This window comes from Molothrus ater, chromosome 2 (genome assembly GCF_012460135.2).
Source record: "Molothrus ater isolate BHLD 08-10-18 breed brown headed cowbird chromosome 2, BPBGC_Mater_1.1, whole genome shotgun sequence".
Classification (NCBI taxonomy): Eukaryota; Metazoa; Chordata; class Aves; order Passeriformes; family Icteridae; genus Molothrus; species Molothrus ater.
Genome location: NC_050479.2, coordinates 31,521,511 through 31,537,267, shown reverse-complemented (window position 1 = coordinate 31,537,267; position 15,757 = coordinate 31,521,511). Strand labels below are relative to the sequence as shown.

Sequence of the window (15,757 nt, the reverse complement as noted above, 5' to 3'; positions counted from 1 at the left end):
CTGTAGTACATATAACAAGGGCCACAGTGATCCATTCAATATCAGTATCCATGATCCATTAGCAAGCAGCTCTTTATTGATCACAAGAGTCTCAGGGCAGGGACAATTTTGTTTACCCTGAAGCCAGGCTGCAGGGCACTGGACCAGATCTAGTACCAGCTACTCTTCACTCTTCTCTCATGTGTCTGGCAGGAAGGAAAAATTGCCTCTGACAATTAAGTGGTTCAGGGCAAACATCTGTGGGATAATCTGGTCCTGTTATTATGGCATTTGTGGCATCAGGCATGCAGCTGTGCCTTTTTAGAGTTTGTCTTAATTTCTAGAGGAACAGTACAAAAATATGCTGCCAAGATTTTTATTATTATGGCAGGAATCTATAAACCTGGTTTCTGTAACTATGCACACACCCAAACTCCTTTAAAAACTTTGTTAGTTTCTTGATCTGAATCAGTTAAGGGGCAGCTGAATAAGCAGGGAATTAATAAAATAAAACGTGATTTAAAGGACAAAAATGAGTCAAATTTCTCCTTGCCTGCTTTGGAACAAGAAACCTTTCCAGTTCTTGGAAATTGAGTGCTTGTGGAAGACTGAGGGCTGCAGCAGTAGAGTCTCAGGTCTGCCATATCCTCCCTGAGTGGGTTTTTTCGTGTTCTTGAACATTTCTTCTAATTGCTAATTAGCTGAATAAGAGGTGGGTAAGAAATGAGTGACCCTAGTTATGCTTTCAGGGGAGAAACTAGGCTGACACAAGCTTCCCAAGGCAATCAAGCCCATTTGAGCTGTGGGAGGTTAGCCAGCCTGTGTTAGGAAGGCACAGTGCTCTGGATGCTGGGAGAAGGTCTGTGTCCTGAGGCTGCAAGATGGCCTCATAGGGAAATGCAGGGATTTGTAGATGGGTGAGACATGTGAGGAACTGGCAAAACATGGATGTCTATGCTGAGCTGTAGCATAGACAACCAGTGTCGCTGGAAATTGCTTTTAGAGCAACATTTCCACTAGAAGCAGGGGAAAGCTGACCAATACAGAGGAGTATCTAGTTTGAACTCATGTGATCTGCAAGCTGAACAAGGCTGATGTTTAGTTTGCCTCTGAAAAAAACATGAGGGAAATAAAGAGCACAATCACAATAGGTGAGAAAGACAAAATAGAATACAATGGCAAGGATTTGGCACGTGCAATATTAAGCAACAAAGCAAACTTGCAGGTGTTTTTGTACAGTTGCTAGAGACTTCAAAATCAAGGCAGAACCCAAATGCCTGGACCAAATTACAGCCCTGACATAGAAGGTGTCTTAGAGACTTGGTGGAGGCTAAAAAACCAATGAGATACAGCACTGCCAGCCTCACAGGAACCACTGAGTAGGATGTGGAGGTGTGATGCTGTATATAGAGTGATGCTCTATGTGAAGGATAAAAATGTTACAGCATAAAAATATTACAGGAAAAGAGAAGTACCCTAAAAACCTGTGGGTGGAAATCCCAGTATCTACTGATAAAAATGCTGTAGTAGGACTGTACTATCCTTTTTGAGTTCTTGAGAGTGGTCAGTGAGGCCAGAGAAGCAGTAAATGTGGGATGGTGGCATGAGTGGGAGCCTGCACCCTGGCTGGATCAGTGCCTCATCAGGATGAGGTGCAGAAGCAGAATTTTTGGTTGCAATAAATCCTGGCTTCTAGGATGAGCTAGTTGAGGAACCCACAGAAACACATGCTAGAGAGAGGCACAAGGATTTTGTGGAGGGAGAGAATGTAAGAAAATAAAGATAGTGCAGAAGGTAGTCTCACCCCTGAGGAGTTGCAGCTGTACTAATCACCAAAGATTAGGAACAGGCCTGCCCTTAACAGGCCACAGCTGTGTCCAATAAGATGAGTGCCACAAAAGACTGGGCTAGCTGGGTGAGGAGAGAGCTGGGGTTTTGTTGGTTGTGCTGTGAAGAAGAAGGAGGAGTCAGGGCTGCAAGGAGATGCCCATGAGAAATCACCAAGAAGGTATGGGAGCTTCACAACAAGATGGCAACAGGATTTTGTTTGAGGGATGTTGGTGGGAAAATACTCCGAGGTTGCAATCCTACAATGTGATCTCTTTTAACACTGAAATGGGAAAAAGCCGGCCATGTGCGTGCAATATGGGAGTATTCAGTCTCCAGGAAGGCAATTAAATAACCTGAGGCAAGCATTAGAAACAGTTACCCCCAGCTGCAGCACCAGCTCCACAGGGGTCCCTGGGACCACAGGCTGGTGCCAGTCCTGGGCAGTGTAAGAGGCTCTGTCCTGGCTAGGAAATCCCAGCCCAGTTTTGCAATGAGTAACAAAGCAGAACAAACACAGTTGTTCAGCACTGCCTTCATGTGCTGGTGTTTCCCTTTGTTTTCTGCATATCTCAGGGAGATAGACATGGACACGTGGCTCAAACAGATCCAGCTGCAGCATTTGGAATCAGCCATCAGAACAATCTGCTCTCCCACGTAGCTTAGGGCTCCGACCCAACAGGGACTTGGTTTTGACAGTGTTTTCCTGCTGCTTCAGTTACTGCTGAAAGAGGTGGTTTAATTGGTCCCTCTGCCTGGTTTCTATGAAAACCAGTCGCTGCAGCTCCAGTCTCCAGGCAGATCCCTGCCTGAGCCACGGAGGGATCAGCCCATGCCACCTGCAGCTTAACAAGTTGATGAGAGAGAAAGACTCCACCTCACACTTGCTCTTTACTGTAGGAAGCACATTTAAATAAATTTCCCAGTAGTAACATCAGTTGTAAAACCAAATCACAGGACCCCAACAAAGAAGGTTTTTCTTCCCTGTCTGCAATTTGTTTTCCATTTGCTGACTGCTGATTCTGATTCAGCAGTGTCAACTTGGAAAGGTCCTTAAACAACAACTATTGCATTCCCCTCTCTGCAAAACGTGACTGCAAAGAGAGCAGGTTTAGATTAGATATTAGGAAGAAATTCTTTACTGTGAGTGTGGTGAGGCCCTGGAATAAGTTGTCCAGAGAAGTTGTGGATGCCCCATCTTTGGAAGTGTTCAAGGCCAGGTTGGATGGAGCCCTGAGCAATCTGGTCTAATGGGAAGTGTTCCTACCTGTGGAAGGGGAGTTGGAACTTGGTGATCTTTAAGGGTCCTTTCAAACTCAAACCATTTTGTGATTATATATGATGTACGGCAACTTTTATGTGTTGATCTTGAATGTTGTTTAAAACACCCACGAAATGCTGCATTGCTTCATTATCCTGAAAGGTTTTTTTTAAGTATCCAACAAATCTGCTGCTAAACTCACTGCTATTTGTCTTACCCTCAAGAGGAATGGAAGCTGGTGGTAGGTCCTTGCCCTTTGTTTCTTTTGTATATTAGAAAATCATAACTATGTGCATTCTCTCTCTCTCTCTTTTTTTTTTTTTTTTCTTTTTTTTTTTTTTTTTTTTTTTTTTTTTTTTTTTTGTGTCGAGGGGAAGATCTAATTCCTTATTTCCACAGGCTGTACTTTCCATCAGGGTTGTGATTGTCCTGAGCATATTTTTGTTGGTGCAACAGTCTCAAGCACTGTTGCCAAGCCTCACTGACTGACAGCTGAATAGCTGAGAGAAGAGTTACCTCAGGTTCTTCACGCACAGTGCTGTAACAAAGATAACCTCACAAATGAGATATTCCTTCTTTTTGATTTCTTCTGTCTTTGGCATCAACTTTGCTTCCCACCAGGATCCCCAGCCCCTTCTGTGGAATGGTTGCCCACCTGCTACACTGCTGCTTGACCTCGTTGAGTGTTTTGCACCTGTGTTTAATTGATTCCTGTGTTTGGTTCCTAACAGGCTTTCACAGTTTCTAACCACAATGGAAGTATTCGTGGTCCCTTTCCATGTAGCCCATGGTTAGATAGCTCACATCCTCCATTCATTTTCTGACTGCAAATTTCAGAGAAACTGCTGTAGGACAGACTCGTGTATCTCCACTTCAAAATCTCATGAGTTTGGCCAGAGGCTGCTGCTAACTAGTGCTTTTTCCACTTATTTTAAAGCCCTTCACATATGAGGGCACTTCATATTTCTGCTGAAAGCATTATCACCCTCGTGGTATGGCACAACCATGGCTTCTCTCTTGGCCACTTACCCAGTTAGAGAAAGATTTTAATTGATCTGAGATGGTTTTTCCCTGCCAAGCCAGGCTGCTAGCACCCTCCTGACAGTTTCTTGCTGCTTTGTTGTCCCACAGGATCTCTTGAAGGAACCATTCCATCCTTTATTCTAGCACCTTCCTCAATGTTTCAGGCAGGTGTCTTGGTCTTTGATTCCCTGGAACTTTCTTTCCCCTTTGATTTGGCTTTCCTTGCCTGTGCTTCTGCTTTTTCTGATATGTTACTTGGTACTAGATAATTTGCTTTGCAAGATGTCTGTTGTTTTGGTTTTTTTCAATAGGCCATGGGTCAAAAGGGTGACCAAGAGTGCGGCTGCTCTGTCTACATCAGGCAGAAAAGGGGCTTCCAGCAACATGGACAGAGGTGACCAGAAAAAGATCAGAGAGGAACAACAATCTGAACTCATTATTTGTCAGGAAACCTTTTGCTCAAATCTTACTGTTAAACTTTCCTTGTTTATTTGCTACTGTTAAACTTCCCTTGTTTATTTGCTCCTTCCTACCATTTCATCAAGCTTCACCTAACAGCTGCAGCGATTTTCTGTATTTGCTGCAAAGTGCTGATACCCTGAAACAAAATTTGGAACAAAATATGGAGTTTCCATAACTTGGAATTTTAAATAGAGTTTAAAATATAAATAATCCTTTGTGGTGATGCTGCACAACTCAGCAGGCAGGTCTGCAGGCCCTTGGGTGTTGCTACCACAACATGAAGCAGCAGCTTCATAGCTTCAAATTGGACTTCTGAGGAGCTCAGAGATCTGCAGGGTTGGCAGCACCAATAGTGGTGACAAGGAGCTTGCTGGCAGCAATTGAGGATGACATAAAGGCAACCAAAGAAAGCTCCGCTCTTGTTCACCCTTGGAACTCAAGCCCCAGCTTTGTACACATAGGCAGCAATGAGATTCCCTGCCTCATGTGAAATTTATACTGATCTACCAAAAACTCATTCATAGGCTTTACATAAGAGGTTTATGTAACATAGGTTTACATAACATAATGCACCAAAGGCTTCATCCTATGAATTTTACATAAGTAATGTTAAGTAGACAACCATGTGATATATTTCATAAGTTTGTATTACAAAGTAATTATTTTAGTAAAATTATATTAATATAGTGCAGAATTCATTAAAGACTAATTTCAATATCTGTGTTGCTCAACACTGAACTGTTTATGGTAGTCTTAAAAAAGAAATCAGTGACATTTGAGACAACATAGGGTTCCCTCTGGTCTCCAGAGGTGATTAAACTAGTTTTCTTGTAATGTATGTTAATCATGCAGAGCCCTTGCCATGATGGTAAGCAGATGAGGGACTGGCAAGACAAGGGGCAAAGTGTTAAAAGTGCTTTGCTGGCAAAAGCTGCCTCCAATCCAGCTCTCATGCTGCCTGTGTTGACCCTGCCTGGCAGCCCAGGCACAGCACTGCCCCTTGCTGCCAGGCAAGGACTGCCAGGAACATCACTTCTGCCTCAGCAATGGTGGCAGCTGGAAGAAAAGTACTCTGACACCTCCAAAATGGTTATTTGAAAGGCTAAATGTGAACATTCCTATTACCAGGTCCACAAGTTTGGGTCAGGAGCCAGACTCAGGCCCAGCTCTTCTGACCTATCCAGTCTGCAGCAGCATTATCCTCTCTCTGTTCTCAAACTGAGTTTTAGACCCTTCCAAGAGTATTGATGGGGTTATTTACTCAAGCTTTACAGCTACCCACTGAGTCCCATGAAACTGAAAAAAATAAACATTGGGATTTAACATTTATCTTTATTTCTATCTTATTCTCATTATTGTTATCTAATTAATAAATTGGCACCAAGAGACCCATCCACTTTCAAACAGACCAGAGCTCATTCACTTCTATTAGAAACTGGGATTTCTAGCACAGGGACAGATGCTGAAATGCTTTTAAATTTGGAGGAAACTCAGCATATATGTGCCAAAGTTAAAACAGGAAAGGTTGTGGGTTTTTTTACCAAAACTATTGCTGTGATACGGCTCCCAGCGTGGGTATGTATGGGGCTGACTCCTGCTCCAAGGGCTGCTCACTGATGGAAAGGCATTTTGCCTGCTCTGCCATTTGTGGTATTTTCCATACAGATGCCCTGATGAGGTCCCCAGCTGCACCATGGCCATGGACTTAGGAGACCAACCAAAGCATATTTAGTATTGTTCCCCTGAAGGCTGGCTACAGCAACACTCAGCTACTGCAGAGACCACTAAGTCTCTTCATTGCTCCTTAGCCAGCAGCACCAAGGCAAGGAACACAGGGTATTCATGCCCTGCATTAGCCATGGAGAGGAAAGAGGGTGGATGCAAATGGGAAGAGCACAGCTGATGCCCAGGGAGAGCTGTTTGTGTCCATGTCTGGGCACAAACAGCCCTGGGGTGCAACTTTGAACAGGAAGAGTCACCTTCCTCACTCAAAATTTAAACATTGCTGGTGTGTCCCCATCTGTCTTTCAAAGGCCCTGAGCTTGTGGGATCTCATCCCTGGGGATCTCCTGGAAGTCAGTGCTGAGCTTGCCCATCAGTGAGCAGGGGGCTGGGATTTGCTGGAGTGAGCAAGGTGGCATTGGCAATGCCACCAGCATTGGTCCTGCCAGGAGACCTGAGGAATTGCTCTGGGTACTACAGCACTGGGCTGTTGTTACTGGCTGGGTTACTACATCACTGCTGGGTCAGTCTGCAGAGGGGAGGCTCCGTGGTGGGGTGGGTTTAAGACCTAGAACCCATTTCTCTTAAAGTACTGGGCTCTCCTAATCACGCTGTTGACATAGTTGTAGTCATTGCTGCATGGGTCTGCCTCGTAGACCTGGACGTTGCCCATTTTTGCATGGTAGGTGCAGATTCCCCCTGGAAAGAGTTAAGAAGTTGTTATGGGCCTTTGAGTAAGAGATAGAGATTTAAGAGCAAAAATTTGTAGCAAAAAACACCATGCATCTCACCAAACAGGAAGTGCTTGGCAAAGTGCCAATTGTGCATTATTTTTGAAAAGTGACTGATTTTGTAAAATCTTTCTTGCTATAGTGAAGGAGCCCATGACTCTTTCCAAATGCAGATGGAAATGGAACAGTTACCAGAAAAGGGTGTAATCAGAGCAAAGGAAGGGCAGTAGCAGAGCAAGGAAGGGAGAGAAAGAAATAGCATAGGGTGAACAAACCAGAACTCAGCACAGACTACAAGGAAACCTGGATGCAATCTTCCTGGACACAACAGGTTGCTACAATAATTCTGTTGTGTTGTGATGCCTCAGTTTCTGCATTCTCCAGTCACTTTTTTTTAGTTGCTTTCTATCTTATTTATCCATCTGACAGCCATTTCTCATTGCCAGTCTGCTGGTCTGGTACTGCTACTGTTAAACTAGAAAACGCTGGTTCTGGTTGTTATTTTGGGGCTTTGGGGGTTTCTTTTGTTTGTTTGGGGGTTTTTGTGGTGTTTTTTTTTTGTTTTTTTGGTTTTGTTTTTTTTTTTTTTTTGGTAAGAGATCCTGTAAAATCTGCCAGATTGATGCTCTTTTTCCCTTAAAAGTGACACCAAAAAGCACACAGCACTCCCATCAGTCAGTCTGTTCCTCTCTAGTACAAAGCTCATTCCGTACCTCTCAGCTGTCGGTCCCAGGACCAGGTAGGATGTCTTGCCCGTACTTCGTTAATGGAAAGAACCAGGATATTTGAGCACTGATTTATGTGTTCTTCACTATCCCACGCCACAGAAGGTTGCACTTGCTGCCTGCTGATCTAGGAAAGACAAGCAAGAAAATCGGTTTCCCTCTGAATGCCTCCCCCTCTTCGTTGCACTCCCAGGCTTTGCCTCATCGAAGTGACCTTATTCAGGAAAGCCTTGGATACAGAGGGATTGCAATAAAGTGCTCTTTCAAACACAGAACAGTGATTTGCTAAGATAAAGCCCTGGGCTATGCACTACTATTGCTATTGCTCACGCTTGTCACCCTGGAGTACCTGCATCAGGCCGTACTTCTGCCGTGCCCGGTCCCAGCCATTGTCCAGGAGCATGCCCACACGGCTCTCCTGGGACATGATGGCACCGATGAGCGCTGGCTCCAAGCAGAGGTTGCTGGCTACTCTCTTAATTGGGATCTCGTATCTCCTCAGGCGTGGCAGGTCTGCCTCAGCCGTCCTCCGTATCATGGCATATCCTGCTGCATAGGAAAAGGCAGACTTACACACACCCCTGTCCAAACCCCTCGCTTCCCCTTGAGCAGGCGTGTCAAAGGAGTACTCAAGTGTTTAAGAAATTGCATCTACATCAAGTTGGGCAGTAGGTTTTGAGGAACAAGCACAGCTCTATTGGCTCTGACCATGGCCAGGGAGCTGCTGTTCCACTACCCAAGGATGACCAGGAGAACAGGGAGGCTTCTTAGGAGGTGGAATGCATGGTCCTCTTCTTCTGCTGCACCTCTGTGTTGCAGTGTGATGTCATGGTTTGCCTCAGATACCCCAGGTTCCTCCCTGATAATTCCCTGCCAGGTGTGTCAATCATCCCTCCTTTCCACACCCTGACCCCTGCTGAGTGCTGTCTGTCAGTCCTGGCATTCCAGAAGGGCGTCGAATGACTGGCAGAGTTCAAAAGATGCCTTTCAGCCCTGGAGAGACATTGGGCCATCCAGATGTCATTTGTCTCCTGAGACTTCCCCCCCCTACCTGGTTGGTGATCCCTCATGCCCTTTCCCTCCCCCTCTCCCCCGGGTTAAAAGGAACAGCAGCCACACAGTTCAGAGTCCTGTTGGAGCTGTTATTGCATTCAGAGGCCTGAATAAAGCTCTGGATAGAAACCATCCATCAGAACTAACTTCTTTCCTTCATCCTTGCCTTAAAGCTTTTCTGCCAAGGTAAACCTGAGCTCCTGCAAGCCTGGACTTGTCTCTAAGCGCCCAGCTGCAGCATCCAGCTAGCCAAAGGTGTCTCTGGGGTGAAATCATCACAGCTGCTGCCTTTTGGTCAAGCAGCAAGGGCCAGACAAGCCCAGGCACATTCCGTCCGGCTATATTGGTATCATTCCAGTACCTCTGGAGTCAGAGAAGTGAAGTTTCAAAATGGATTTGAAAAAATTGAGGGGTGTGTTACTACAGATTGTCCACACTGCAGTAACAGCTATGTTCCATTTCTAGAGAGTGGGGGCTTTTTTAAAGCAAATTTGGAACAGTTTGGAAACAAGCAAGCAGGTTCAGATCTACGCTTGAACACCTGCAGTCAGGTGTCTGCCCTGGAAAAACCTACATCCAAGGAACATGGAGATATCAGCAGTAGGAATGTGACACAGTCAGCTGTGTGCTCACACCAGGCAGTAACACCAGGCAAGAAAGAGAGAAATGTGAAGCACTGGCCAGCTCAGCCAATATGCCGGCACTCAGGACCTGGCTCTGTGTATCCTACCCTGGGAGCAGACAAGCCCTGGGGCTTAGTGAGGAGGCTGATGCTAAAGTCCTGGCTGATGAAGAGGCTGTTTTAACTGAAAAGAGGTGGTACTATTTCCTTTTGCTTTAAGGCCAAAGATCCTGACTATGGGACATGAAGTTTGTCCTTCCACTTCCCATCAGGTCTGGAGGCTTCACCTGCTCTTTTGGGAGAGGAAGTGTTGCTTTCTCTCTTTTTGCTGTTTGAATAGCTGCACCACATTTAATTTGGCAATGGCAGGAGGTAAGGCATCTCTCTATCAGGTACAAACAAGCTGACAAATCAAGCAGTGAATGATACATACCACAGTCAGAGGCTCTTACAGGTGTACAGGAGATCGTGGGGGCTTGAAGAGCACTTATATCGCCATAGCAACTGTAACTCAGGGATGGAGCTGAAATATGAAACAGAAGTGTTTGAACACACAAGATCTCAGAGCAGTATTGTTCAAGTCAAGCATGAGAGAGTCCAGACCTGCAGTCCACATCCCCTTGTGTTGGCCTGCTTCTGTGGTTGCTACTGGTCTCCATCAGTAATGTTATCAAAGAAAGGTAGAGAACAGAAATTGGTTCTTTTCTAATTGAATATTGAAGCAAATGGATCTAACGACTGTTTAGATGAATATGCACCTGCCCTGTTAGGTCTAAAGGGTGGTGTGGGAGAGGAGAACCAGAGTCTCTGCATTTATTTCAGAGGGCAGTTCCCATGCCCTCTGAAAATGGGTTCAATGCCCCTCAGTGTTTGGAACCACTCAGATGATGGCTGGTGGTCACTGAGCCCCCTGGCTGGGATTGTCTGCTGCCTCCCTCGATAACTTGGTGAGGAATTAATTCAGGAGAATGCTTGCCTCAGTCTGGGAAAATTACCCTATTTCCCTAGTAACTGAGGAACAAATAGCCTCTATCAAACAGATCACTTTTGTGAGACTATTTCTAAGAAGGCAGAGAGATTGGATAAAGTTAGCTGGGAAAACCAAGAGGAGACATGGCTGTGATTCCCTTGGTTTCAGTCTCATCCTCCAGATGAGCTGATTTAAAAGGCACATGTGGGCAGCAACCAGCCTCATACAGCAGCTGAGCACCTTCAGCCACACCAGATCTTACAGAGCCATGCAGGAAGGGGGCCCCAGGCCTACTGCACACTTCCTCTCCAAGGTCCTTCTGCAAACAATTCCCAGTCTGCTTTTGACAGCAACCCAAACCTGTCTTACCAACAAGGGCTGAAAGACCCAGCAACAGCAGTGCAGGGATCATGGTGATGGCTCTCCTCAGCTGTCCCAGGTGACCTGGAAACACAGTGGGTTGCAAAACATGAAGAAATTACTGCAGATTTTCAGCAGCACTCTAGCAAAGTTGGCATGCTAAAAGCTTCTACCCTGAGGCACCAGACAGAGATGGCCTTAGCTGAAGAGGGGTTGGGAAGCAGAGGATCTTTCTCCCCTTAGGGAAGTTGGGACCAGGGAGGTAGCCTGGACTAGCAGGGCCTTTTTTAGCCCCTGTCAGTTGTCATTGCTTGCTCACATGGCCCCTCCTGAAAGCCCATGGTGTGCCTTTATGATGAGCACATCCACTAACTTTGCTTTAATTTTATAGGTGTTTGAGGTCTAATGTGCTATAAAGTGCACACAACCCCTGCCTCCCTGTTCAAAAAGGATTTTTCCTTGGCTCTTGGAAAAACTTGTTATCAAAAATCAAGGACTGTGACCCTTAATACTCTGCTGAGAGCATGCAAGGCAACTCCAACATTTATCTGGTGAAATAATACTTCTCTGTGTGATACTGGCAGACAACCATTTTACTAATAAATGTGTGTGTTGTGCCTATTAGTAAAATTCCAAAATATCATCAGATGATAACTATCAAATGCAAAACAATTGACTGTATTTGCCTTGCTGATGAACACATTTAAACTGAGCAGATTTGTGGTTTACAAATGCTTGGGTTTTCTTCGCCCGGAAGATTGCAAACACAAAATACACCACAAATCTTGTAGGCAATTAACACTAATCCTGTTTAGGATTATCAGTTACATTGTTACTGTTACATACACAGTTACAAACATTAAAACATTATCAGTTTTAATAGCATGTGACCATTTCTCTAGACTGCATTTCTACTGCAAACCAGATTATATGTATGCAAATCCACAAATAATCCACCAGCATCATTGGAAAGATTCTCTTGTCCTGACTGAGGTTTTTCAGGCCAGCAATGCCCATGGCCAGATCAGGGTGCACCCAGTAACTGTTTGAGCTCTAACACTAAGGCTAAGTATTCACAAGCCCCAATCAACGCAGCTTGACCCAACACCTATGAATTCAATGGCAAATCCATTTGTGTCCCTATTGAAAGCTACAGGATGTAGCTGTTTTCACCTGCAGGAATTTTTTCACTCCACTCCCATCACAAAAACCTCACAGGCCTTATATAGAAACACCATAGCAATCACAATATTGGCAAAATGCTAAATCAAAATAAATCAAGGTGTCTGGTTCTAAATAAATATTCTGTAAGTGAATTCAGACTCACCTGTATTCAGTTGTCCTTCCTTTGAGGCAGGTCCCTTGATGACTTTTATATATATATATAGGAAAAGGTATCCACCCTATGGGCTTTGGAATGTTAATTCCTACCTAGTGTGATGATGGTTTTAAAGTACACTAAGTAACATATATTAAGAGCTTAGAACTCCAATGATTTCTTTCATCCAAAGATTTGCACAAAGGGTGGTTAGTCAGACTCAGGACAACTCTGTGAAAGGAAATAAACATTGTTTTTCCTCCATCAATAAGCACATTGATGCACAGTAAATGACTTGCAGAAATTATTGAAGTGAATCAGTGGCAGAGGCCAGGCAAAAACCAGATCCCTGTGTAGTCCTCTCCTTGCTTTGCATCTGGACATATTTCTGGAAGGATTGTTTTTGTCTTGTTTCCTCAATGGTTTCAGATAGACAAGCTTTTAATTAAGTATCATACTTAATTAAGTATCATGCTTTAATTAAGTACCATATGAATTTTAACAAGGACAATTAAGGAAAATCCTCCCACTGCTTCATTGTTTACAACAAACCTAATTCAGGATGGGCACTTGACTACTTTGAGAGTAGAGGCAGGGTCTGAGTTTAAGATGTGGGGAAGCAGGAGGTTGCAGCAAAAATTAGGAGGAAGAAACTGGTCTCAGCAACTGTTGTTAGTGGGGACACACAGAGGGGCTCTGAAAGACTTGCACTTTGCAGCCAAGACACTTTTCACATATCTAAAACATCTGAGTCACTTGGAGAAGGAAAGAGTCTGGGAGGCCAGTGCCCTTCAGTCCTGTTCCGTTTGCTGCATTTTTCTCTTCCCTGGAGTCTGCCCAGCATGCAGGGAGGTTAGGAAGGCCAAGATTTTCTTCTGGTGGCTTTCTCTTCATTATTTGATGCATCACGAATCCATCAATTCCCATTACTCTTTTGGGGCTGATGTGGCAGGTAGGAAATGCTGTTTTGGCCAGTTACTAATGAATATGTTCAAAACCAGGCATTTTTACAGGAGGTCTGGTATTAGGGTTAAGGTGAGTCCTAAATATAGAACTCCTACTGAAACCTTCCCAAAGATTACAACAAAGCTAGGCAATCATTCTTTGTGCTCAAACCTGATATCTTCTGTGGTATTTCAGACTAGACTATCCTGTAATCCTTTACTGGGGTTTTACATTTTGAACAGCAGAAGGAAAAGTTTGACATAATGTAACGGTGCACATCTTTGTGGTGTTGTCATGGTCTAACACTTATAAAATAGAAACATCACATGTACAGTGTGCTTTAGTCCTTTCAAAGGCAATAGCTACTGATGAAATGCTGGAGGAAGGACAACAAGAAGAAATTATCTGGGAAAAGCTCATAGTGCACAGCTTGATGGCAGCAAACCCAGTAGTGGTTTATCCTCTCAAATTAATTTATCTACAGAACAAGACAATAATTTTGTATTAGAAAGAGATGTATTCTCTCAAATAGATTATAACAATTTAGTATTAACATCTTGGCATCCTTTATAAAAACAGCATCATGTTAGTGACAAAAAACTAATGTTCCTCTGTCACTGAGCCTGTGTTCATGCTGATGACTTGGGACCTTCTTTGAGAAGTAGCCTATAATCTTAGGTAAGATTTATTTCCTAATATGTTGTCCACTTGCTGATGGTCCTTAAGATAAAGTTTTGAGAAGAAATACTGGTTTGTTTTTTTTTAATTGAAATACTGTTTTTTTTTGAATTGAAATACTTTGCTACATATTTTTCTCTTTCATTTGTTACCATGTAATCACATTTTCCTACATTTCACAGTAGTCACATGAATTCTTAATGCCTATTCTGCATTGCATTGCTCCTTATATACTCATTGAGTCGTGGATATTATGTTTTAAATGCAAGTTTTTATCTGTGCTGCTATGAGCTCTTAGGTCCCTGGGACAGATTCCTTGTATTCATACAAATTCCACTGTATGCCCAAATAAGAGGATACTTTTCCAGCAGTGCTATGGACTTTTTCTCACTCAAACCCTCTTTATTCACACAAATTTTTCCAACTGCCTTTTAGAGGAAAAGCCAAAAGCAAGCAGCCTCTATGGAAACATGCTCATATACACTGAATGGGCAGGGCTCTCAGCTAGTGCATTTGTTCAAGGCACTACCACATCATGAAAGCTGCATGGTGCTAGAAAACACCATCTTCTGCTGAAAGCTCTTTGTGGGGCTGTGTAAACACAGAGCATTGAGTGTAGGTGAGCCACTTAATGAGAGTGGGCTGCATCTGTCACTAGTACAGCACATATTTTCATTTTAATGATAGATTTAATTTGGAAATTTTCATCAGGAGTAGTGTCAATACCTATTCTCCTTGTGCTGGGTTTGGTCAGCACAGTGTGTGACTGGGAGGGAAGGGATGGAAAGTCAAGGAAAGAGGAGGAGTTCACTTATCAAATAGTATCTGCATCTTCTTAAATTTAAGAAGCAGGAAAGGTTCCTGGTATTCATGGGCATCCTGGCATTAAGCTGCAGTCAGTGACCACAGACACACTTTCTCTGTGATTTGTCAATGACACTGTTGGTTACATTCGGGTAAAGGGAGAGCAGAGTGGGCAAAAAATGTTACCTGACACAATAGCATTTTCCACTTGTCTTACATAAACTAGAAGGGACCACTCCTGAGATCTAAAGCACACCACGGTTCATACCAACATTTCTTTCCTACTCACAGATTTTCACTTTATATTTTTTCCCCCCTCATGCCAGGGGAAGTTTTTTACATTCTGCTTGACGGAGAACTGATCAAAATGGAGCATCAGTTTGGAAAGGACTACATGCTGCACATGTTGTTCTCCTTCAGGTTGCAGGTTTTAGCATCACATGTCACTGGGTGATGAGAATACCATCTAAAATTACTTGGAATGATACTCACATTAATTATTGTCTCCATTGTGAGTTTCAGCTTGTTTCATAACATCGACGGGCAGATGAATTTCCCAGGTTGTTCCTTTTATCTGGGATGTAATTACAGGTAACACCAGGTATTCTCAGACTTTGTAACTGCTTTATAGGGAAGCTGCCCATCATGCTGACGTAGGGTGGATACCTACCACTAGCTGACCAGTTAAAGATGCATCTGTAGCATCATCTCAGACAAATCCTCTACAGTTGTCCTTCCCAGCTTTTAAAGGGACACACCCAATTTAATAGTTACATTTCCATAGTTCTTCTTTCTAACATCTAGTATACCTGGAAGTAATCATAGAATCATTTAGGTTGGAAAACACTGCTAAGATCATCGAGTCCAGCCATTAACACAGCACTGCCAATTCCACCATTAAACCACATCCCTAAGCACCACATTTACACATCTTCAAAAGTCTTCAAACTTGTAAGACATCAGGGGGTCAGTTTTCACACTATTCAGAAGCGAACGAGTGCTGAGTGTCCCAATCTTTTCCTTTACCTTGACTTTCTGAAGAATGCAGATGAGCATTGCAGTAACATCCCCCTCTGCATCTCTCTGGCCTTCACATAAAGTATATAAGACCAGAAGTGTTTATGAGGGAGGGAAACAAGTGTTTTCCTTCTGTTCTCGAAAATGAAGTTTTAAATTTTACAGTAAGAAAGGTGTCCTAGCAAAAGATCACTGGATTGGATTCTATGAGAGCTTGTTCACATCCCATCTTAAACACAGATCACCTAAAGCAAGTAATT

At 43.6% G+C, this 15,757-nt stretch overlaps 1 protein-coding gene across 1 annotated transcript; it reads right to left on the bottom strand.

Annotated features, from left to right (window-relative positions):
- Window positions 1-6,842: 6,842 nt before the first annotated feature.
- On the bottom strand, window positions 6,843-10,787 carry LOC118690323 (lysozyme g-like). Its single transcript, XM_036389153.1, has 5 exons — window positions 10,745-10,787; window positions 9,839-9,928; window positions 8,080-8,276; window positions 7,719-7,857; window positions 6,843-6,973 (listed from the first exon to the last, which is right to left on the bottom strand). The coding sequence occupies exons 1-5, from the start codon at window positions 10,785-10,787 to the stop codon at window positions 6,843-6,845; spliced, it is 600 nt and encodes a 199-aa protein (XP_036245046.1).
- Between the last annotated feature and the right edge of the window lie 4,970 nt (window positions 10,788-15,757).

What these genes read in the sequence shown, in the direction of transcription:
- LOC118690323 (XM_036389153.1), bottom strand. Translation starts at nt 10,787, where the DNA reads ATGATCCCTGCACTGCTGTTGCTGGGTCTTTCAGCCCTTGTTG. An exon ending in TGTAAGAGCCTCTGACTGTG is followed by an intron (nt 8,277 to 9,838) that starts GTATGTATCATT and finishes CCTATGCAGCAG; the next exon opens with GATATGCCATGATACGGAGG. An exon ending in AGAAGTACGGCCTGATGCAG is followed by an intron (nt 7,858 to 8,079) that starts GTACTCCAGGGT and finishes TGTCTTTCCTAG; the next exon opens with ATCAGCAGGCAGCAAGTGCA.